The sequence below is a fragment of the Nerophis ophidion genome, linkage group LG09 (genome assembly GCF_033978795.1).
Source record: "Nerophis ophidion isolate RoL-2023_Sa linkage group LG09, RoL_Noph_v1.0, whole genome shotgun sequence".
NCBI lineage: Eukaryota > Metazoa > Chordata > Actinopteri > Syngnathiformes > Syngnathidae > Nerophis > Nerophis ophidion.
In genome coordinates, this window is record NC_084619.1 from 70298654 (window position 1) to 70322755 (window position 24102).

The 24102-nt window shown below is 41.0% G+C and overlaps 1 protein-coding gene across 5 annotated transcripts in view; it reads right to left on the reverse strand.

Moving 5' to 3' along the window:
• Window positions 1–24102, reverse strand: part of pibf1 (progesterone immunomodulatory binding factor 1) — an 80990-nt gene that overhangs the window by 40206 nt on the left and 16682 nt on the right. For all 5 annotated transcript variants that reach the window (XM_061911690.1, XM_061911689.1, XM_061911691.1 and 2 more), the window contains exon 12: window positions 2052–2217. In XM_061911690.1, the coding sequence (XP_061767674.1) occupies window positions 2052–2217 (166 nt within the window). The remainder of the gene's footprint in view (window positions 1–2051; window positions 2218–24102) is intronic.

Sequence of the window (24102 nt, forward strand, 5' to 3'; positions counted from 1 at the left end):
TTTAAATGTGCTATATAAATAAAGTGGATTGGATTGGATTGTGTGGTGTTTGTGTCTCCTTTCAATTGCTCTGTTTTTGCAATTCTGAGTGTTGCTGGGTCAGGTTTGGTTTTGGAATTGGATTGCATTGTTATGTTGTTGCTGTGTATTGTTTTGTTGGATTGATAAAAAAAATTAAATGAATAAATAAAAAATATTTTTTTTTTCTAAATCAATTTTTCAAAAATGAACATCAGTTCCGAATCGCACAACGTGAAAAACTGCGATTCAAATTGGAATCGATTATTTCCCACACCCCTATTAAACAGCATTTAGGCTCCTACAATCAGTGATGAAGAAAAAAAAAAAAAAAGCAAACGTGATACATTTTTGAAATTAATGCACTGCTATGCTTAAAATAGGTAAATAATAAATGTTATTATAATACATTACATATATATTTACATTATGTATATAAAACCATAATGGAGGTATTTGGATGTTTTTTAAGGGCTTTATAATTAATATTCAAGCTGCAAACAGCGATGGACGGGACTGCTTTGGCTGCTGCCCCCGCGACCCAAGCCCGGATAAACGGTAGAAGATGGATGGATGGATTATTACACAGACAAAAAAATATATACATCAGTCTCATAGTAATAACAGTTGTAAAGTTGCTTGGGCATTTTATAAGGACGCTTTGGTGCCGCCATTTTGAGACTCTAATGCATTGTGAATATAATGCAGCTGTTGTATTGAAGTGGGAATAGCAAACTTCCTGTTGATTTTAGTTGGGGGCGGTCAGTGTAAGAAGTATAGGTCTCAGTGAGACCTATATTGAGGTTTTTGTCTCATGTGTGTATGACAGTCCTACATTGAGTTAGAAGCAGTTTTTTCTGAGCAGGAAGCCGCCAATTTGTGACAGCAGTACACACAACAGCAGCAGGCACCAGTTCTTTCCGGGCTCATAAAATCCAAACCGGGGTATTAATTAAAACTCTTTCATCAACTTTTAATCAGAAGGGTTCAATCTCTCTTCTCTTGCTTATTTGAAGCCAAAACGACAAACGGTCTCAGAGGACATAATATTTGGAAAAAAAGCAAAAATTTTTTAGCCAACTTTTGTATTGAAGGGGGAATAGCAAACGTCCTGTTGATTTTAGCCGGGGGGGTGTCAGTGGATGAAATATAGGTCTAACTGAGACCTACGTAGTGGTTTTTGTTTCATGTTTCTATGACGTTCCTACTGGTAGTTACATACAGTTTTGTCGGTGTTTTCTTTTTTTGGGGTTTGTTTTTTTTGATTAGATCGCAATTTTCGCCAGTCCTGATGTGTGTGTCAAATTTGGTGAGTTTTGAAGCATGTTAAGGGGGTCAAATTGCAGCTCGAAGAGGCGGCGGAATAATAATAAAGAATAATGATAATAAAACCTTAGAAATTCAACAGGGTCCTCTGTCCCAAAGGGACATCGATCCCTAATAATATTTATAATGCATTAAAAAAAACCATCCGTCGTCTTGTCTCTTATAAAGATTGTGAACGGTAGACAAAATTCCCAAAAAAGTGCAGTTCCCCTTTAAGAAAACCAGCAGAAAACTTACACACACCCTGACACTGTTTTTGCCTGTCCGTCTCTCATCAAGCTCAGCCAACACGCACTAATTACGTGCAGGAGTCAAGCCCTCTTACTCCTACTACGACTTAATGAGTTACTCTTGAGCGCCGCGCTGAGATAGACGTGCGAGGCAAAAGAACGACTGCAGCTTGATGGGCAGTCATGAAGGATGACTCAGAGAAAATGGGTTGTGAAAGTGTTGAAAAGTCTCACCCTGCTGACAGGCTGGCTGGGAACACAGCAATGAGTCTGAGAGACAGAATAACTTCCAGACAAAAATAAAGGCGACGTTATCGGTGTCACTGCCATTGTAGCGAGTGAGCAACATTCCATGTTGACTAAACCACCGCAATCTCCAAATTATTTTCAGCTCGGTATTCCCCACCGAGGGGATTGCGTCATCTTCTCAGTGAGAAGTTGTCGGCGGCTCGGCTTTTTTTTTGTTTTTTGGAGTACCTCCAGTTTTTTCTGCTGTTTTTCACACTCCATCTGGCACTGGGCCAGAGCCTTGTCCGTCTCCTCCTTCAGCATCTGAGCGCGCTCGGCTTCGAAGGAGTGCAGCTTGGCCTGGTTGGACAACTCGGCCACCCGGCTGTCGGTGCCGAGCTGCAGCTGGCGAAACCTGGAAGAAAGAGAGGCGGAGAGTTAATGCGGACTCGCCAGAACAACTTAAGCGTCCTGTGTTGACTCTAAGCACATGTTTCAATATTAAAGGATATCCTCTGGCTAAAAACAATGACTGCAACTGTGCGTAAAAGGAGGAATTAACTTCATTCTCCACTTATGGTTGGTTGGTCTCTTCTACTTCAGGGGTGTCGAACTCCTTTTTATTGAGGGCCACATTGCAGTATGACATTGCAGGTCTGACCACAGAACTTTCCTCCACAAGGTCTTATCTTTGTCCATGTGATGTCAGATGAAACAAAAATGGATCTGTTTGGCCACAATACCCAGCAATATGTTTGGAGGAGAAAAGGTGAGGCCTTTAATCCCAGGAACACCACGCCTACCGTCAAGCATGGTGGTGGTAGTATTATGCTCTGGGCCTGTTCTGGGTCTGTAACATTTTTTATTTTCAATCTATGAATGTACAACTTTTTATTTTCAATCTATGAATGTACAACTGTTTTTTTTTTTGCTTTGTTGACCATTGACCGAAGAACAATGAAACTTTTGAACTTTTTTTTTTTTTTTTTTTTGCTGCCAATGGAACTGCTGCTTTAAATGGGACAATGAAAAAGGAGAATGGCCAAAAAAATTATTCAGGACAAGCTAAAATCATCAGCCCGGAGGTTGGGTCTTGGGCACAGTTGGGTGTTCCGACAGGACAATGACCCCAAACACACGTCAAAAGTGGTAAAGGAATGGCTAAATCAGGCTAGAATGAAAGTCCTGACTTAAAGGGGAACATTATCAGCAGACCTATGTAAGCGTCAATATATAGCTTGATGGTGCAGAAAAAAGACCATATATTTTTTTAACCGATTTCCGAACTCTAAATGGGTGAATTTTGGCGAATTAAACGCCTTTCTGTTTATCGCTCTGGAGGGGATGACGTCAGAATGTGACGTCGCCGAGGTAATACAGCCGCCATTTTAATTTTCAACCCATTGTAAACATTGGGTCTCAGCTCTGTTATTTTACGTTTTTTCGACTATTTTTTGGAACCTTGGAGACATCATGCCTCGTCGGTGTGTTGTCGGAGGGTGTAACAACACTAACAGGAAGGGATTCAAGTTGCACCACTGGCCCGGAGATGCGAAAGTGTCTGCCGCCAGACCCCCATTGAATGTACCAAAGTGTCTCCACATTTTACCGGCGATGACAGACATGGCACAGAGATGTATGGATAACCTGCAGATGCATTTGCAATGATAAAGTCAACGAAATCACAAAGGTGAGTTTTGTTGATGTTGACTCATGTGCTAATCAGACATATTTGGTCGCGGCATGACTGTCAGCTAATCGATGCTAACATGCTACGCTAATCAACGCTAACATGCTATTTACCGGCGGTGCTAAAGCAGACATGGCACAGAGATGTATGGATAACCTGCAGATGCATGTGTAACGATAACGTCACAGAAATCACAAAGGTGAGTTTTGTTGATGTTGACTGCCAGCTAATCGATGCTAACATGCTATGCTAATCGATGCTAACATGCTATTTACCGGCGGTGCTAAAGCGGACATGGCACAGAGATGTATGGATAACCTGCAGATGCATTTGCAACTATATTACGTTTCCTTCCACCCACATTTAATGCGAAAAAAACACTTACCAATCGACGGATTTAAGTTGCTCCAGTGTCACGAGATGCGAAAGTCCTGATCGTTTGGTCCGCACATTTTACCGGCAATGCTAACGCAGCTATTCGGCCATGCTATGGCTATGAATAGCGTCAATAGCTATCCGCTCAATAGCTTCAGTTTCTTCTTCAATACTTTCATACTCCAACCATCCGTTTCAATACATGCGTAATCTGTTGAATCGCTTAAGCCGCTGAAATCCGAGTCTGAATCCGAGCTAATGTCGCTATATCTTGCTGTGGTATTCACCATTGTTTGTTTACATTGGCAGCACTGTGTGACGTCACAGGGAAATGAATAGTGGCATCGCAAATAGCAAAAATCAAGCACTTTAAAGCTTTTTTTAGGGATCTTATGTTCGTGGATAACTCCTCTGGCAGGGGGCTCGCCTCGTCTCTTTTAATGCACAGCATAGGACACATAGCAAGAGTGGTCCTCAGGTCCTGTTGATCAGGGGCAATACCTCCACAGCCACAGATCCACTATTAACCACTAATATCACAGTCAAAATGAAAGCTTGTTCCCATAGGCACCATAAACTGTTAATAATGTTTAGACAAAAGTGAATATTATATATACTATTATATATATAGTATTTATATAGGTGTGTGTGTGTGTGTGTGTGTGTGTGTGTGTGTGTGTGTGTGTGATGGATATGTGTGTATTTTGGGTATATGCATGTGTGTATGTATGTGATTGTGTGTGTGTATATATATATATATATTTTTATATATATACCCCAAAAGGGAATAAGCGGTAGAAAATGGATGGATGGATGGATATAAATTGTATATGTGTGTGTGTATATGTGTGTGTACATATGTATATATGTAAGTGTGTGTGAATTTAAATGTATTTTATATAGACAATATATAGCAGCAACCACTGAATTTAATTATATTATATATATTATTGTATTATATATTGTATATATATATTGTATATGTATGGGGGTGGGAACTAATAAGTTTACTTCTTCCCACTCCCTTTTGAGCCAATCTTGACATCTACAAAAGATTAGTCACATGTTATGTTCTCAATGTAGGTGTAAAAATAATGTATCTATATATTTCATTTCATTCTCTTGTTTTGTTTGCATGGCTCAAAATAAACCATTCATTCATTCATTCATTCATTCATATTCGGAGACCGGTAAAATTTTGAAAAAAACTTCAAAAAATACAACATGCCACTGGGAACTGATTTCTATTGTTTTTAACCCTTTTCAAATTGTGATAATGTTCCCCTTTAAACGTGTGGACAATGCTGAAGAAACAAGTCCAGGTCAGAAAACCAACACATTTAGCTGACCTGCACCAATTTTGTCAAGAGGAGTGGTCATAAATTCTAGCAGGAGCTTGCCAGAAGCTTGTGGATGGCTACCAAAAGCACCTTTGTCACACCCCGCCTCGGGGGAAGGTAATGTAACGTTTGCAAACCAGACTTTCAAACGAATGATGGCAAGGCATGCAGTTGGTAACAGTTTACAAACATTTATTTAAATCCCAAAGTGTCAAAAGGTAAACAACAACAAGAGGAAACCAAACACCCAAAACCTAAGTAAATGTTTGATGCATGTAGACCTGAGCTCCTGCTCAGGACAGAACCTCATCTGGCAGTGACAGACAGCAGACTGTCAGAAAAGTGGCATTTTCCAACTTAAATAGCCCACTAAATGGGATCAATTTGACACAGGGAATTAAGAATGTCGTTATTTTGTAAAATACACCATAAATAACCATCACACGTCTAAAAAGTATTCAAATAGTACTTTTGCATTTATAGATCAGTCATTTTTGCACACAGTGTATTCAGGCTTGGATAACATAACTTTTAAAAATCCAGTGTCCAGATTTTGGGAACCATGGTTCGGCCCAAATTAGGCCTAATTAGCCAAGGCAGGTGTGTTCACCTATATAAGCCCTCAGCCCCTCCCTGACTCTTTTAGCCACCCGTTCAGAGCCATGGTGAGTGACAGCTTATAATTTGTTTCAGTGCATGCTTTTAACTGACTCAAAAAGATTGAATGTTTGTAGTTTGTCCATGGCGAGCTTCTTAACAAATGTGCACGGTTTGAGAGGAAGTTAAAGGGCAAACTGTGAGAGTTTAACAGCCTTATTGCAGTGAAACTTGCCAAGGGACATGTCAGCAAACATTAACATTGCTGTATGTATACTTTTGACCCAGCACATTTGCTCACATTTTCACTAGAGCCATAATAAATTCAAATAAGAAGCAAACGTCATGAATGTTTTTTGTGACCAAAAAGTATGTGCTCCAATCATCCATCCATCCATCCATTTTTCTACCGCTTATTCCTCTTTGGGGTCACTCTATCACAAAAAAATAAAAGTTGTAGAAATGATAGAAATGATTGGAAACTCAAGACAGCCATGACATGATGTAATTCACAAGTGTATAGAAAGATTAAAAAAATGATTATTATCATATTTCTTACTACCAGATTGATGGACAACTTGCTTTCAAATTGTAGGTGAAGGTAACGAGCAGATATTTAAAGTTTACACAGATGTGTAGTTATATCCCGCCCTCTTACAGCTTCTAGGACAGGGGTGTGGAACTTGTTTTCATGGAGGGCCACACGGCAGTCACGGCTGCCCTCGGAGGGCCGCCTGTAACAGTGAATGTAAGAATATAAAAGTAAAATGGCCTCATTATATTATTGCCTATGCAGTTGGTTATTTGACTTTTCTACGTACAAGTTGATGGATAACTTGCTTTGAAATCGTAAGTCAAGGTGACAAGCAGATATTTAATTATGTTTTGTTATTTTTACAAACTATCATACGGTATATAATAATTACGGGTGTTAAAACATGTTTTTAATCACATTCGAATCCCGTTTTTTTTTTTTTTAATTGTCAAAAATCTAATTAATTTTTTTTTTTTTGGGGACAAATTACTAATAAAAAAACATTTTTTTTAGGCCATCTCTATGCTTGGTGCACATATGTGTCAAAAGGAGGTTTTGTAACCTGTAAGCTGTTTTGTTATTCTTATACCAAATAATACATCGCAACAATCAGTTTGAATGGAGAATCGTGTTGAATCGAGTATCGATTATGAATCAAATCCTCACCTTGAGAATCGGAATCGAATCGCGAGGTGCCCAAAGATTCACCTCAATAACAATTGAATATTTGTATATATATATCAAAGTTTAAAACATATGAAATACATTGTTTTCTGTCAAGATTTAAACATTTGGTAAGAAATATGAAGTATGTACATTATTCCCAGGCTTTCGCGGGCCTTAAGTTTGACACCTGTGTTCTAGGATGTAATGACGTAACTACAATATGTAACTACGCAACAACCGACGTTAGCTAGTGATACCGATTATAATAGTTAGCATTAGCTGTCATTGAAGTTATACCGTATATTACCAAATAAACGCCCCATTTTGTGAATTAACTGCCTCTTCCTAAGAACCGCCTATGTCCAAATAGTCGCCCATGGGCTGTTGTTTGCATAATTTAGATCAAAATCATATTGATTTCATTAAGCCCAATTTATAAGCTAAAATGAAAAGCAAAGGTGCAGTAATTCTGGTAACTACGCTAACAGCAGACGCGTGGAGTCCAGAGAGTTACATGACAATCAAAGGCTTAACGAAATCTGTGCCGTGATGGCTTACGTTACGTGGGGATTATGGGTAATCAACCTATTGCAATGGGTCACCGCATATAGCCTAACACACACTCAACGACAACAACAAACCCACGAGGAAAAGTTTCAACATGGCGAGCAACAGTAGCAGTGAGTTGAATGAACAGGATACCGGTACACCACAACTGATGGACGAGAATACTTTAAGCGGGAAGAAGAACAGAAAGTTTGACTTAAAGTTCAAGCTAGCGGTTGTGAAGTACGCGGAGCAGAATTCTGGTTTGGCAGCGGCCAGGCAGTTTTACGTTGACCCAAAATGTGTACGAGAATGGAAACAAAAAAAGGGAGAACTCCTATCTCAGTCGGCAATCGATGGAAAGTGAGCGACGAGCTTGATGCTATTTTGTGTCAGTGGATACATCACGTTCGTGTGTCCCGCAAAATGATCCGCGAGACACACCGGGGTGGTGTTTGGTGGAACGAGTGGCTGGCTTAATTGATTAATGCGTCGGAAAAACTTTACCCTCAGGAGGAGAACAACTGGACATTAACCATTGTAACCAAATAATGGCCTGGTGCAGGCTGGTGCAAAAACAAATAAAAGCCTTGTGCAAATAACCGCCTGCTTCTTTTTGTGAAATAAACGCCCGGGCTACTATTTGGTAATATCCGGTATTCTATTACTGTATAACAACGACATAAATGCAAATTTTTTGTTGGACTGCTTTCGTGTACGTGTTGACCACACCCGCTCAGTGATCGCTGTAAAAGCCAATCATTTTCTTCAGGCCGGTAACATTTTTTATTACACAAACTTTGTAGTAGTGGAAAATATAGACCGTTTCAACACAAATGTCTTGTGTAAAACCACTAACGGTAACATAAGCCAGCCAATGTTCTTGTTATACTTTTGGCTTTGAAAAATGTAACTGTGAGCGAGTTGCAGCAAAGAGCTCCTTTCGGTACTCAATTTGATAACCAAAAAAGAATCTGCCAAAATTGAAAGAACAAATCCATTTTTGTCAGGAATGGCTTTGTTATTTACAGCCTTTTCGCAGGCCACATAAATGATGTGGCGGACCACATAAAACAGGGGTGTCAAAGTCTTATTTGATTAGTATTAGAAGCGGCCTGCGGCTGTTTTGCACCCACCGCTACTACATCAGTGTTGGCGCTAGGAATTTTTTGAAGCGTTTTGAAAACAGATGAATGCATGATCCGGTTATGTCTCACATTCTATACCGTGTTTTGCAAAAAGGTTGTCATAAACGTTAGTTCATTCATTAAAAAAAATAATGCAAAATAAAACAAATTTTTATGCATATGTAAATGTAATCAATTCTAAACATTCATTCACTTTCTTCTTTCCTTCATGGATGTAAACTTTACCACTGCCGGTAGTTTTTTCTGTATTTTTATTGTAATATTTTCAGATTGTGTGTGTTCTGTTTTTGGCCAAAGTAGGACAAAGAAAACAATCTGAAGTTGTCTTTATTTATTTTATTTTTAATTTATTTATTTTTTTGTCCTGTCCAGCTTCTCACGCAAATCATATAGTACAGGTGCTGGTCATATTATTAGAATATCATGAAAAAGTTGATTTATTTCAGTAATTATATTCAGAACGTGAAACTTACATATTATATCAATTCATTACACACATAGTGATATATTTGAAATGTTTATTTCTTTAAATTTTGATGATTAGTACTGACAATTACTGAAAATCCCAAATTCAGTATCACAGAAAATTAGAATATTAGTTACGACTAGTACCAAAAAATTTTTTTAGAAATGTGGGCCAACTGAAAAGTATGAACATGGAAAGTTTCAGCATGTACGGCAATCAATACTTAGTTGCAGCTCCTTTTGCCTGAATTGCTGCAGCAATACGGCGTGGTATAAAGTCCACCAGTCTGTTGCACTCCTCAGGTGTTATGAGAGCCCAGGCTGCTTTAATAGTGGCCTTCAGCTCTTCAGCATTGTTGGGTCTGGCATCTGGCATCTTCCGCTTCACAATACCCCGTAGCTTTTCTATGGGGTTAAGGTCAGGTGAGTTTGCAGGCCAATCAAGAACAGGGATACCATGGTCCTTAAACCAGGTACTGGCAGATTTGGCACTGTGTGCAGGTGCCAAGTCATGTTGGAAAATGAAATCTTCACCTCCATAAAATTGGTCCGCGGCAGGCAGCATAAAGTGTTCTAAAACTTCCTGGTAGACTGCTGCATTGACCCTAGACCTCAGGAAACACAGTGGACCAACACCAGCAGATGACATGGCACCCCAGACCATTACCGATTGTGGAAATTTGACACTGGACTTCAGGCAACGTGGATTCTGTGCCTCTCCTTTCTTCCTCCAGACTCTGGGACCTTGATTTCCAAAGGAGATAAGAAATGTACTTTCATCTGAAAACATAACTTTGGACCACTCAGCAGCAGTCCAGTCCTTTTTTGTCTTGAGCCCAGGCGAGACGCTTTTGACGTTGTCTCTTATTCAAGAGTGGCTTTACACAAGGAATGCGACAGCTGAAGCCCATATCTTGCATACGTGGGTGCGTGGTGGTTCTTGAAGCACTGACTCCAGCTGCAGTCCACTCTTTGTGGATCTCCCCCACATTTTTGAATCGGTTTTGTTTGACAATCCTCTCCAGGGCGTGGTTATCCCTCTTGCTTGTACACTTTTTTCTACCACATCTTTGTCTTCCCTTCGCCTCTCTATTAATGTGCTTGGACACAGAGCTCTAGGAACATCCAAACTCTTTGGCAATGACCTTTTGTGTCTTGCCCTCCTTCTTTAAAGTATCAATGGTCATCTTTTGGACAGTTGTCAAGTCAGCAGTCTTCCCCATGATTGTGTGTCATACAGAATCAAAACGAGAGACCATTTAAAGGCTTTTCCAGGTGTTTTGAGTTAGTTAGCTAATTAGAGTGTGGCACCAGGTGTCTTCAATATCTGACCTTTTCACCATATTCTAATTTTCTGAGATGTTGAATTTAGGGTTTTCATTGGTTGTCAGCTATAATCCTCTCCTTTTTGGCAAAAAAACACTTGAAATGTATCAGTCTGTTTGGAATGAATGTATACATACTACAAGTTTGACTTTCTAAATGGAATTAATTAAATAAATCAACTTTTTCATGATATTCTAATAATATGACCAGCACCTGTAGATGTACACGCCCATGTTCAGATTTACTTGAAGTGTTGGATACTTCTCTTGTTGCCCTATTTGGATTTGGATTTGACTTTATTAAATGTATTTATATTTATATTATCATTTGGGGATAGAAAGAGGGAGACAGGGGGGGAAATTGTGGGGACAAGAGGGGGATTAGACAGAGACAAAAACAACAACAGCAAACACAACCATAACAACAACAACAATAGAGCAACATCAGCGTACAAATATGATGGGAAAAGTGATAGCAAAGAAGCAGTTAGTGAAATAAATAATACAGAAATGACAATGCACATTACACTACAAATGGAGCAATACAAATACTAATAGAAATAGCATTATTGATAATGAACAATACCAAATAATTGACCTCTATTATCAACAATACAGTTCTTCGAATGCAACAATACATATACGTAATGATAACTACAGATAAAAAACAATGTAGGAAAAATGGAGGGGAAGAAAGAGAAGTAACCTATAATAACCTTGTAGGTTGTTATGGCAATAATAGGATAAGCTTTGTCAGTTTGCCCCAGGGTAACAATGTTTATTTATGTTTGATTATTTTTTTTAGTTTTAATGCCATGATTTTCATAGTCCGGCCTGCGTGTGCACAGATTTTCCTCCATGCGGTCATTGAGTTAAAATGAGTTTGACGCCCCTGACATAAAATGACATGGCGGGCCACTTTAATGACGTGGTAGGCCTTGAGTTTGACACCTGTGTTCTAAATGATGGGTTTTCAAACTGAAGTCCGACAGCTTGAGAGGAAAAAATATATCTCTTTCAAACCTGCTTTGCTGACTTCCATTTATCAAAAGCAAAAGTATAGATTTTCTAGTTCTTCCATATACTTTAGATCTGGGGTTCTTAACCTTTTTGACTTGGTAGCCCAACTTTTTCACTACAAAGGGGCCAGGGGCCCACTCAAATATTAAATCTGAATTTATAATCTTACTCTTAATTTAACTGTATTCAATATTTTAGATATAATTCAGGCTGATTAAAAAAAAAAGTACTAACGAAACATACTGCATGGACTTATAAGTAACGGAGGAAAAATCAGTGTACATACAATTATGTTGTGCTAAAATAAACTAAATAAAAAAATCAATGTCTTTCCTAACTTAACCGTCACCATTTTAGTCAACATTTTTGCGCCAAAGAAACTTCTCTATGACTTTAGCGACAGACTTCTTCTGTTTGTTTGATGTTGGCATTACTGCCACAGGTGGCAAAAAAGTGTATTGCAACTGAGTACTGCTGCGGCCCATAGTTGAGAAACAGGTATTTCTTGGCACCCCTCTAGGGGGCACTTTTGGTACAACAATGGGTTAAAAAAAAAAAAAACGCTGCTCGAGATTGTGTTCGAAGTAAGATCAAGGTTAAAAAATATCTATCCATTTTTCTACCGCTTGTCCTTTTCAGGGTCGCGGAGGGTGCTGGAGCCTATCTCAGCTGCATACGGGCGGTAGGCGGGGTACACTCTGGACAAAACAATATCCATCCATCCAATCAATTTCTACCGCTTGTCCCTTTCAGGATCGCGAGGGGGTGCTTGAGCCTATCTCAGCTGCATTCAAGTGGTAGGCGGGGTACACTCTGGACAAAAAAAATATCCATCCATCCATTCAATTTCAACCACTTGTCCCTTTCAGGGTCGTGAGAGGGTGCTGGAGCCTATCTCAGCTGCATTCGGGCGGTAGGCAGTGTACACTCTGGACAAAAAAATATGTCAATGGCAAATATTTAATACAAAAAATTCCCATATTACGGTCAATTGTTACACCTCTGTGTCATTTCTATCCAGAAGATACTCATTTAACAAATAAAGTCACTTTAACTCAACAAGTTAACCTTTTTTTTTTATAATATCAGGCTTAAATGTGTTGTAGCTTGCAGTTGTAGCACTGCTGTAAAAAAAAACCTTAACTACAATGGGATTTAATAGAGCGCAGACCTCTGCCAAGGCCAAAAATGTCGATACTTCCCGCTTTACGGAGGGTGACAAACCGTTGAGGCATTTATCTATATGTACCAGTCTACTGAATTAGACATGAATAAAATGCATCTGTATCATTAAAACTGTCACGGAAGTCATTAGCCGGTGTTCTTTTGAGCGAGCAACTTGGCAAGGCAGAGTCCTCCAACAGGACAGCCGACTTTTTCTTAAGAGCGAGCACCCAAAGCGATGTGTGGCCTCGTTTGATGTTCTGCGGTCGCGCTTGGCAGCCAAAAGGAGACAGTTCACTTAATGAGAGATGATGAAAAGAAACGTTGGGTGTCTGTGCTCTCAGATGACGTCCAAAGGGGTGTAGCCAGAGAATGTAATAATTGTGTTCAACTTGTAAGTGAAATCCTTGTAAAGTGTCCTGTCCAGACATTGTTTTAAGACTCAAGACGGCCGTACGGCTTTTGCACTATAGGTACAATCGTGTGGATTCTGGCCGTGCAGCATTCTTTTTGGGAGCCAACAACATTACTTTGGGCAAAATGATGGTCCGGAAACTTATATTGTTGATCCTGAAAATAAGGAGGGTTATTGACTGATTGAAACTTTTATCAGTAGATTGCACAGGACAGTACATATTCCGTACAATTGACCACTAAATGGTAACACCCCAATAACTTTTTCAACTTATTTAAGTCGGGGTGCACGTTAATCAATTCATGGTAAACAATGATCTACAAGTTTTAGAAGCTCTGCTAAACAAATCCGGCTTTAGTGAAACACGACAGCATCATGTAGCAGTAGGGGAGTAACGGTACGTATTTGTATTGAACCGTTTCGGTAGGGGGGTTTCGGTTCGGTACGGGGGTGTATCGAACAAGTTTCTAAGCTAAAGTCTTGACAAACTGCTTTGCTTCTTCTGCCTCTGTCTCAGCACCCAGCATTGTCCCACCCACACAACCATCTGATTGGTTACATATATAGCGGTAACAGCCAATCGAAAGTGCATATTCAGAGCGCATGTAGTAAATGCTTCAGCATCGAGCAGATAGGTGTTTAGCAGGTGAGCATAAGGCAGCGTACTCTCCCCAAATGATAATAAACACCTCCCAGTCAACTACTACTAACATCACTATGAGCCCGTTGACCTTCTAGAAACTTAAAAACTGCAGCTCAGCTCGCTCGCATTTCTGGCTTGAGGTGAGGGCTAATTAGCTTTTAGCGTAACGTTAGCTCATTTTGCGGTGTGTGCGTGTGTTTTACGGACAGAAAAGCTTTGAATGGCAGGGTCCCTGCTATCACATTTTGATGAAGATATAACATTTACATAATAAAAATTAACTATAGGCTTACCAAATGCTGTGATAAATTAAGCATGATGAGTTGACTTGAAACTGTTTAATGTTGCACTTTTTATATGTACAAGAAAATTGTTGTTATTTTATTTAATCTGAGCAACAACTTGAGGCAGTTTATTGTTGATTAATGTGAGCAGAATTATTATAGTGCTCCCAATGTTAAAAGGATAAAGCCATTGTTTACAAATTTGGTAAATAAATTACAAAAAAATTTATATTTTGTTGTTTTCTTACTGTACCGAAAATTAACCAAACCTTGACTTCTAAACCGAGGTACGCACCGAACCAAAGTTTTTGTGTACCGTTACACCCCTATGTAGCAGTATTGCTGAATGCTAAACAAGGTGTACAAACTACAAACATAACAAAACAATCGCTCACTGTTCAGATGAAGAATTAATCATGATGCACACAAAGGGTTAACAAGGAAAAGTCTCCCTGCAGACACTGTCTTCTGTTGCGTGTGTTTGTCCATCTTGTATGAATTGAATGTCACAGATGAATACCTTCTTAGGTGTATGGCTGAATCCTCCTAATATCCAGACTAGTGGCGTGATTCATAATCTACAATAACTTTGACAAGCCGGGATGTGATGAGCACTTCACTGTAAAGGCAGCTGAGGGCAACTTAGCTGTCTGTATCATTGCGCCGCTAAGAAATAGTTTGTTTGCGTTAGACCTTATAATAACAATACTACTAATATTTGGTTAATATTTATGTCGTAATATCTTTAAAAAGTATTGTTGGCGGATTTTGGATATTATCTAGAGCAGGGGTGCCCACACTTTTTCTGCAGGCGAGCTACTTTTCAATTGACCAACTCGAGGGGATCTACCTCATTTATATATATAATTTATATTTATTTATTTATGAAAGAGACATTTTTGTAAACAAGTTAAATGTGTTTAATGATAATACAAGCATGTGTAACACATATAGATGTCTTTCTTTCACGAAGACAAGAATATAAGTTGGTGTATTACCTGATTCTGATGACTTGCATTGATTGGAATCAGACAGTAATGATGATAACGCCCACATTTTCAAATGGAGGAGAAAAAAAGTTGTCCTTTCTGTACAATACCACATGAAAGTGGTTGGTTTTTGGTATCTAATTCATCCAGCTTCCATACACTTTACAAGAAAAACATTGGCGGCAAATTCCGTAGCTTGCTTGATTGACATTCACGGCACCCGAGGGTCTTGTGAGATGACGCTGGCTGCTGCCAGTTCATTATTATGAAAAAATGACGGAGAGGAAGGCGAGAAACACTTTTTATTTCAACAGACTTTCGCGCCGTCCCTTCCGTCAAAACTCTAAAGGCCGACTGCACATTTCTTATCTTCACAATAAAAGCCCTGCTTCATGCTGCCTGCGCTAACAAAATAAGAGTCTTGGAAAGCTAGCGTGCACAAGTGATGTGCACGCCAGCTTTCTGAGGGATCGCTTGTGCACGCCAGTTTTCCGAGACTCTGTATTTAGTTAGCGCAGGCAGCATGAAGCAGGGCTTTTATTGTGAAGATAGGAAATGTGCAGTCGGCCTTTAGAGTTTTGACGGAAGATACGGCGCGAGAGCCTGTTGAAATAAAAAGTGTTTCTCGCCTTCCTCTCGGTCATATTTTAATAATAATGATCTTGCAGCAGCCAGCGTCATCTCACAAGACCCTCCGGTACCGTGAATGTCATTTAAGTGACGTCTTGGTGAAGATTGATGATCACTAATTTTTAGGTCTATTTTTTTAAAAGCCTGGCTCGAGATCGACTGACACACCCCCCGCGGTCGACTGGTAGCTCGCGATCGACGTAATGGGCACCCCTGATCTAGAGGGTTTTGTGGGCAAAATAGAGAGCCCCCATCTAGTAATATGGTCGAAGTGCATAAGCGTTACAACAGTGACGTCAATCTCTGGACTGAATTTGTGGCACTTAATGATGTTGAAACTGTGTTTTTACATACTTTCCGGACTGAACATAAATTGCATTTGTTTAAGGATACAATGAAACACAATTAAGTATATAAAGTCAACATGTTTTTCCACTGCTACTTTAAAGGGGATCTATGATAGATCTTCTTTCTGTTAATAAGCTCCTTCTTTTTTGCAATGCTCTTCTAGTGGGGAAGACTGGCTCATACATGCACATGCATCCGCCGCTGTTTCTAATGCAAATTAATGTATAGTTCTAACTTATACCAGTCACTAGACTTCATATGGAAGTGCTAAAAACTACAACATGGCCGGCAGGGAGAAGACACTGTCAAAGTGGAGGTTCGTAAAAAAAAAAAAAAAAACTCCCACAAAACGGAGCATCCTAAAGAGACGGTCAGAAAGCGGCTTGAAAATGGTGTGTAAAAACATTTCAAGCAAAGAACCCCCATTACATGTTACGTAGACCGCAAGGATGTCTTTTAAATGTAGACACAAAAACCATAATATGACCTTGTGAAGTCAAACTCTCAGTCTGAGGAGGAGTCGCCCTTCCCCCTCTGCTTCAGGGTTTGAGAGAACAAAAAAAAAAGGCCAGATAAAGTATTATCTTCATCTAATATTGGCATGTGCATAATAACTGCTTCACCGCCATACCCCTACACGCAACCTTCGCTGCTCTGATGCCAACCTCCTCTCCACACCGCTCAGAACCAAGCTCCGGTTCTCCATCGCAGCTCCCACCCTCAGGAACGCTCTTCCCAAACCCATTCATGACTGCTCACATCTTCCTACCTTCAAAAACCTTCTCAAAACACACCTCTGCAGATCTGCTTTTAACTTGTGATTAGTGTTCTGTGTCTTGTAATGTCCAGTGTTGTTATGTAGTTTATTATGTATCCATCCATCCATTTTCTACCGCTTATTCCCTTTTGGGGTTGCGGGGGGCGCTGGCGCCTATCTCAGCTACAATCGGGCGGAAGGCAGGGTACACCCTGGACAAGTCGCCACCTCATCGCAGGGCCAACACAGATAGACAGTCAACATTCACACTCACATTCAAACACTAGGGCCAATTTAGTGTTGCCAATCAACCTATCCCCAGGTGCATGTCTTTGGAGGTGGGAGGAAGCCGGAGTACCCGGAGGGAACCCAAGCATTCACGGGGAGAACATGCAAACTCCACACAGAAAGATCCCGAGCCTGGATTTGAACCCAGGACTGCAGGAACTTCGTATTGTGAGGCAGACGCACTAACCCCTCTGCAGTATGTCTCTATTATGTACTGCTTTTATATTTCCTGTATTATATATTATTACTTTGAACTGTTTTATATTTTAATTTTGATCCTGTAAAGCATCTTTGAGTTCGCTGAAAAGCACTATACCAAATAAAATGTATCAATATTATTATTATTATTATTATTATTATTATTATTATTATTATTATTATAACACTGACATGCAGTGGCATAAATGTTGTTAAAAGCAGCTTTTTTTATGCAGGTCTGAATTAATCGTTGACTGTGCAGGCGTACCAAATGTTGTGACCAGGATCATTTATATAATGCTTATGAAGTTGTTGTCTGGGGAAAAAACAGCAGTGACGACTTCAGGATTTATATTCAAACAGTGTAGATTTTCAAAAGACAAATTATGATACTTTGGAGTGGGTGGGCTCTAGTTTCACTTGCAACCTGGGACTGCCTCCCGAATCCAACATCCTGCAGACAGACTCAAAAAAACAAGTTCTAAAAGTGACTGGAGCAAAATTAACACCAAGGAATACCCAATACATATTTTCTGGACCACGAGGAAGTCTGGGTTTCCCCTTAATATAATTGGTCATTGCACACGGCCACAGCAACATAAAAACCGCCACACCTTAAATATGAGGGGTTTTTTTAAACGTGAAAACAGATTTAACCAATATACTGTAAGGCAGCCGCCAGAAGAAGTCGCACAAAATCTGACGCTTTTTTTAACTTTTATTGCCAATTTTATGCTAACAACCGACACATATTCCCTTCACACACACACAACACTTCCTCATTCTCTGTCACTCCCCTTTCACTTCAGCAGGAACAGTGTTTTCACAACCATGGAATCCCCGTTTCCATATGAGTTGGGAAATTGTGTTAGACGTAAATATAAACGGAATACAATAATCTGCAAATCATTTTCAACCCATATTCAGTTGAATATGCTACAAAGACGACATATTTGATGTTCAAACTCATAAACTTTTTTTTTTGCAAATATACATTAACTTTAGAATTTTATGCCAGCAACACGTGACAAAGAAGTTGGGAAAAGGTGGCAATAAATACTGATGAAGTTGAGTAATGCTCATCAAACACTTATTTGGAAGATCCCACAGGTGTGCAGGCTAATTGGGAACAGGTGGGTGCCATGATTGGGTATAAAAACAGCTTCCCAAAAATGCTCAGTCTTTCACAAGAAAAGATGGGGTGAGGTACACCCCTTTGTCCACAAATGCGTGAGCAAATGGTCAAACAGTTTAAGATCAACGTTTCTCAAAATGCAATTGCAAGAAATTTAGGAATTTCAACATCTACGCTCCATAATATCATCAAAAGGTTCAGAGAATCTGGAGAAATTACTCCACGTAAGCGGCATAGCCGGAAACAAACAATGAATGACCGTGACCTTCGATTCCTTTAGACGGCACTGTATCAAAAACCGACATCAATCTCTAAAGGATATCACCACATGGGCTCAGGAACACTTCAGAAAACCGCTGTCACTAAATCGAGTTTGTCGTTACATCTGTAAGTGCAAGTTAAAGCTCTGCTATGCAAAGCGAAAGCCATTTATCAACAACATCCAGAAACACCACCGGCTTCTCTAGGCCCGAGATCATCTGAGATGGACTGATGCGAAGTGGAAAAGTGTTTTGTGGTCTGACGAGTCCATATTTCAAATTGTTTTCGGAAATATTCGACATTGTGTCATCTGGACCAAAGGGGAAGCGAACCATCCAGACTGTTATCGACGCAAAGTTGAAAAGCCAGCATCTGTAATGGTATGGGGGTGCATTAATGGCCAAGGCATGGGAGACTTACACATCTGTGAAGGGACCATTAATGCTGAAAGGTACATACAGGTTTTGGAACCACATATGCTGCCATCTAAGCGCCGTCATTTTCATGGACGCCCCTGCTTATTCCAGCAAGACAATGCCAGGCCACATTCAGCACGTGTTACAACAGCGTGGCTTCGTAAAAAAAAAAGAGTGCGGGTACTTTCCTGGCCCGCCTGCAGTCCAGACCTGTCTCCCATGGAAAATGTGTGGCGCATTATGAAGCGTAAAATACGACAGCGGAGACCCCGGACTGTTGAAGGACTGAAGCTCTACATAAAACAAGAATGGGAAAGAATTCCACTTTCAAAGCTTCAACAATTAGTTTCCTCAGATCCCAAACGTTTATTGAGTGTTGTTAAAAGAAAAGGTGATGTAACACAGTGGTGAACATGCCCTTTCCCAACTACTTTGTCACGTGTTGCAGCCATGAAATTCTAAATTAATTATTATTTGCAAAAAAAAAATAAAGTTTATGAGTTTGAACATCAAATATCTTGGCTTTGTAGTGCATTCAATTGAATATGGGTTGAAAAAGATTTGCAAATCATTGTATTCCGTTTATATTTACATCTAACACAATTTCCCAACTCATATGGAAACGGGGTTTGTAAAATCATCAGCCCGGAGGTTGGGTCTTGGGCGCGGTTGGGTGTTCCAACAGGACAATGACCCCAAACACACGTCAAAAGTGGTAAAGGAATGGCTAAATCAGGCTAGAAGGAAGGTTTTAGAATGGCCTTCCCAAAGTCCTGGCTTAAATGTGTGGACAATGCTGAAGAAACAAGTCCATGTAAGAAAACCAACACATCCAGCTGAACTGCACCAATTTTGTCAAAAGGAGTAAGAGTGTGTTTTTGTACAACTGTATATCCATCCATTTTCTACCGCTTATTCCCTTTTGGGGTCACGGGGGGCGCTGGCGCCTATCTCAGCTACAATCGGGCGGAAGGCAGGGTACACCCTGGCCAAGTCGCCACCTCATCGCAGGGCCAACACAGATAGACAGACAACATTCACACTCACATTCACACACTAGGGCCAATTTAGTGTTGCCAATCAGCCTATCCCCAGGTGCATGTCTTTGGAAGTGGGAGGAAGCCGGAGTACCCGGAGGGAACCCACGCATTCACGGGGAGAACATGCAAACTCCACACAGAAAGATCCCGAGGCTGGATTTGAACCCAGGACTGCAGGAACTTCGTATTGTGAGGCAGACGCACTAACCCCTCTGCCACCGTGAAGCCCTATATTGAAATCATGGTGTTTCAATATTGCTCAAACACGTCTGCTTTGCATTAGTTGACTAAATAAAGAGGAACAAGTAACAAATGCATTTATTGGACAAAGACTTGGCGCCTACTCAGTGGCTTGGTGGTTAGAGTGTCCGCCCTGAGATGGGTAGGTTGTGAGTTCAAACCCCGGCCGAGTCATACCAAAGACTATAAAAATGGGACCCATTACCTCCCTGCTTGCCACTCAGAATCAAGGGTTGGATTTGGGGGTTAAATCACCAAAAATTATTCCTGGGCGTGGCACCGCTGCTGCCCACTGCTCCCCTCACCTCCCAGGGGGTGATCAAGGGTGATGGGTCAAATGCAGAAAATAATTTCACCACATCTAGTGTGTGTGTGAGACAATCATTTGTACTTTAACTTTAACAAAGAAAAAGCTTGACCGTGAACATGTTCTTCATCTCAACAAGTTCTCTATCTTTGTGACATTTTACACAAGTTTGGACAGACAAATATTGCCATTCCAAATGTTCAGAATTTTTTGAAGCTCAGGTACATTCTGAGGTTCGTGCTCAACCAATGTTATGCAGCGGAATCCACGCACACTTTTTGAAATGAGGCCCCCGGGTCTTCAGTGGCAGGAGTAAAAGTGAAACCCGGACGTGACAGGTGGAGGTTTGCTTTGTTGAATTTTTTTTTTCTGTTCTTCCCAAATGTCTCAAAGCCTTTACTAATTACGCAGGTGCTAACTTTTTAACATTCTTAACTAGCACCTTTGAAATAGTGAGGTGCACTCTAACCCACTGAGAACAGCCAGACTCCTGTCATATGTTGCAGGTTCAAGTTGTCAGCACACCTCAGCTTTTTTTTTTTTTTTTTTTTTTAAAACAAGGCATTTAGTAAATAGCAAAGCGGCTTTTGAAGTGGCAGGCCTAGAAGTGCAAACCCGACATGAGGGGCTGTAGCGCTTGCTTTGGACAATATTAATAACTCTTGATTACAGCTGACCTGATAGGATTTCATCATCCATCGGGCGCTGGGGTGAGCTGTGACAGACAAGTGCACATGGTCTGATGTTTTATGTCCTGCTTTAATGGCGGCGGCTGCACCGGAGATGCGAGGAATGACTTAATGTGAATGTTTCTTCATCCCTTCAAAGAACTCTTTCTTTCCTGGCATGTAAGCTGACTGGGAGAATCCCCCCGTGTTAAACTTGCGTAACTACTGTGCTGCGAGCAAGCGGCCGCCCGCGCTACCGTAGTCTGACGCCATTTCAAACTCGTCCGCATCGTTCTTCCCCCCAAAATAGGGGCTCTATGTGAGGTTAGGGGTTAAAGGCTTGCGGCGGGCATCTGTCGTTGTTGGCTCGCGACGCCCGGCGGGAATGTGATGGCGTCAAAGAGAGGGTGCAAGGGAGAGTGTGTGTGCACATGTATGGAAAGTAAGACCAACAGCTGGTGGTCTGGATTGGGAGAAATGACAAGCATGCAGTAGTACCCTGGAGACAGGGACACTTCTGCTGCTGCTGCTGCTGCTGCTAGTCTTTAATAGTCTCTCTTACAGGCTATATTTCAAGTCAGATATGAAATTATACTGTAGGGGTGTCCTGATCCCAGAGATTGGAACCCAGGCCCATCTGATAGGATATCAGCACAAATCACACCTACTTTTATTATCTTATAATATGGAAGGTTTGAAAAGGCTTCATCAAGGGAAAAGACTCAAACAGAAAAATGTTAGGCATGAAAACACTAACCTAATGATTATTCACTGCTTGGAATGGAAGCGGAGTATTACCGTATTTCCTTGAATTTCCGCCGGGTATATAGTATGCGGCTGCCTAGAATTACTGCCGGGTCAAACTCGTTTCGCAAAATAATTAGCGTATGCTCAGCATTACCGCCGGCTCCGGATTAACGCCGGGTCAAACTCGTTTCGCAAAATATCATTTTTATTAGCGCATGTCTAGAATTTCCGCCGCGTCAAACTCGTTTCGCTCAATAATTAGCATATGCCTAGAATTTCCGCCGGGTCAAACTCGTCACGTCACGAGTGACACTTCACCTGTCATCATTTTCAAAATGGAGGAGGCTGATTTCAATCATTTGAAATGGCAGAAAGGGAAGAACAGAATTTCTAGGCGCAGTCAAGGCGTTGAGGGGTTCCGGTTTGGTAACCGCAGGATTAGGTCTCTGCTTTTTGCAGATGATGTGGTCCTGATGGCATCATCTGACCGGGATATTCAGCTCTCCCTGGATCGGTTCGCAGCCGAGTGTGAAGCGACCGGAATGAGAATCAGCACCTCCAAGTCCGAGTCCATGGTTCTCGCCCGGAAAAGGGTGGAGTGCCATCTCCGGGTTGGGGAGGAGACCCTGCCCCAAGTGGAGGAGTTCAAGTACCTAGGAGTCTTGTTCACGAGTGAAGGAAGAGTGGATCGTGAGATCGACAGGCGGATCGGTGCAGCGTCTTCAGTAATGCGGACGTTGTACCGATCCGTTGTGGTGAAGAAGGAGCTGAGCCGGAAGGCAAAGCTCTCAATTTACCGGTCGATCTACGTTCCCATCCTCACCTATGGTCATGAGCTTTGGGTCATGACCGAAAGGATAAGATCACGGGTACAAGCGGCCCAAATGAGTTTCCAGGTCTCTCCCTTAGAGATAGGGTGAGAAGCTCTGCCATCCGGGAGGGACTCAAAGTAAAGCCGCTGCTCCTTCACATCGAGAGGAGCCAGATGAGGTGGTTCGGGCATCTGGTCAGGATGCCACCCGAACGCCTCCCTAGGGAGGTGTTTAGGGCACGTCCAACCGGTAGGAGGCCACGGGGAAGACCCAGGACACGTTGGGAAGACTATGTCTCCTGGCTGGCCTGGGAACGCCTCGGGATCCCCCAGGAAGAGCTAGACGAAGTGGCTGGGGAGAGGGAAGTCTGGGTTTCCCTGCTTAGGCTGTTGCCCCCGCGACCCGACCTCGGATAAGCGGAAGATGATGGATGGATGGATGGATAAAGGGAAGAAGATTAAGAGCTATTCAGGAGGATTTAAGGTCCAAGCTATTGAATATGCTAAAAACAACTGTAAGCATTCTATGTTTTATTAATATACCGTAGCTGCGTGTGTCAAATATGAGTCATTAAATGACTCCCGCCTCCTGGTGGTAGAGGGTGCTAGTGATCCTTCTTTCGACTACTCGGCTGCAGAAGAAGTGACAACAAGCTTCAAGAGTGAGCAGCGATCGTTTATTTTTTCCTCTCGCATGCACTTTTAACATGAAAAATGAAACAGTTTTCTAAACTGGACTTTTAATCGAAGCAGGAGGTAATAAAGGAAGATCTCCATCGAGAAAGAGAGACTTTTAAAAGTGAAGAAAGATAAGGAAGACTTCCATAAACAAGTTATCGATGCTTTTGATCAGAAAGAGCTGCGCATGGACTTCATTTATAAGGAAAGGTAAGACCATAATAACGTTTTTTTTTTAATTAAATGTGCTTTTCATGATGGTATCCTTAAATCACGCTCAAATTTATAAGTGCAGGCCTAAATTTATCGCATGCCTTCAGTAAACGCTGGAGTGAGAAGAGGTTTTAAATTAATTAGCGCCCCGGCGGCAATTCAAGGAAATACGGTATTACAGTAGGTTGATTACTTGACATTTTACAATGCAACTTAGCCAAAAGTATTTCATTTCCTTAAGGAGAGCAGTCATGGACAACAAGTTTGACTTTGCAACAATCCCCGCATCCTTTTTTTTCCCCTTTAAAAACCTTTGGACTCTGACATTTATGTATTTTCAGTATAGAGATGGTAAATCAAA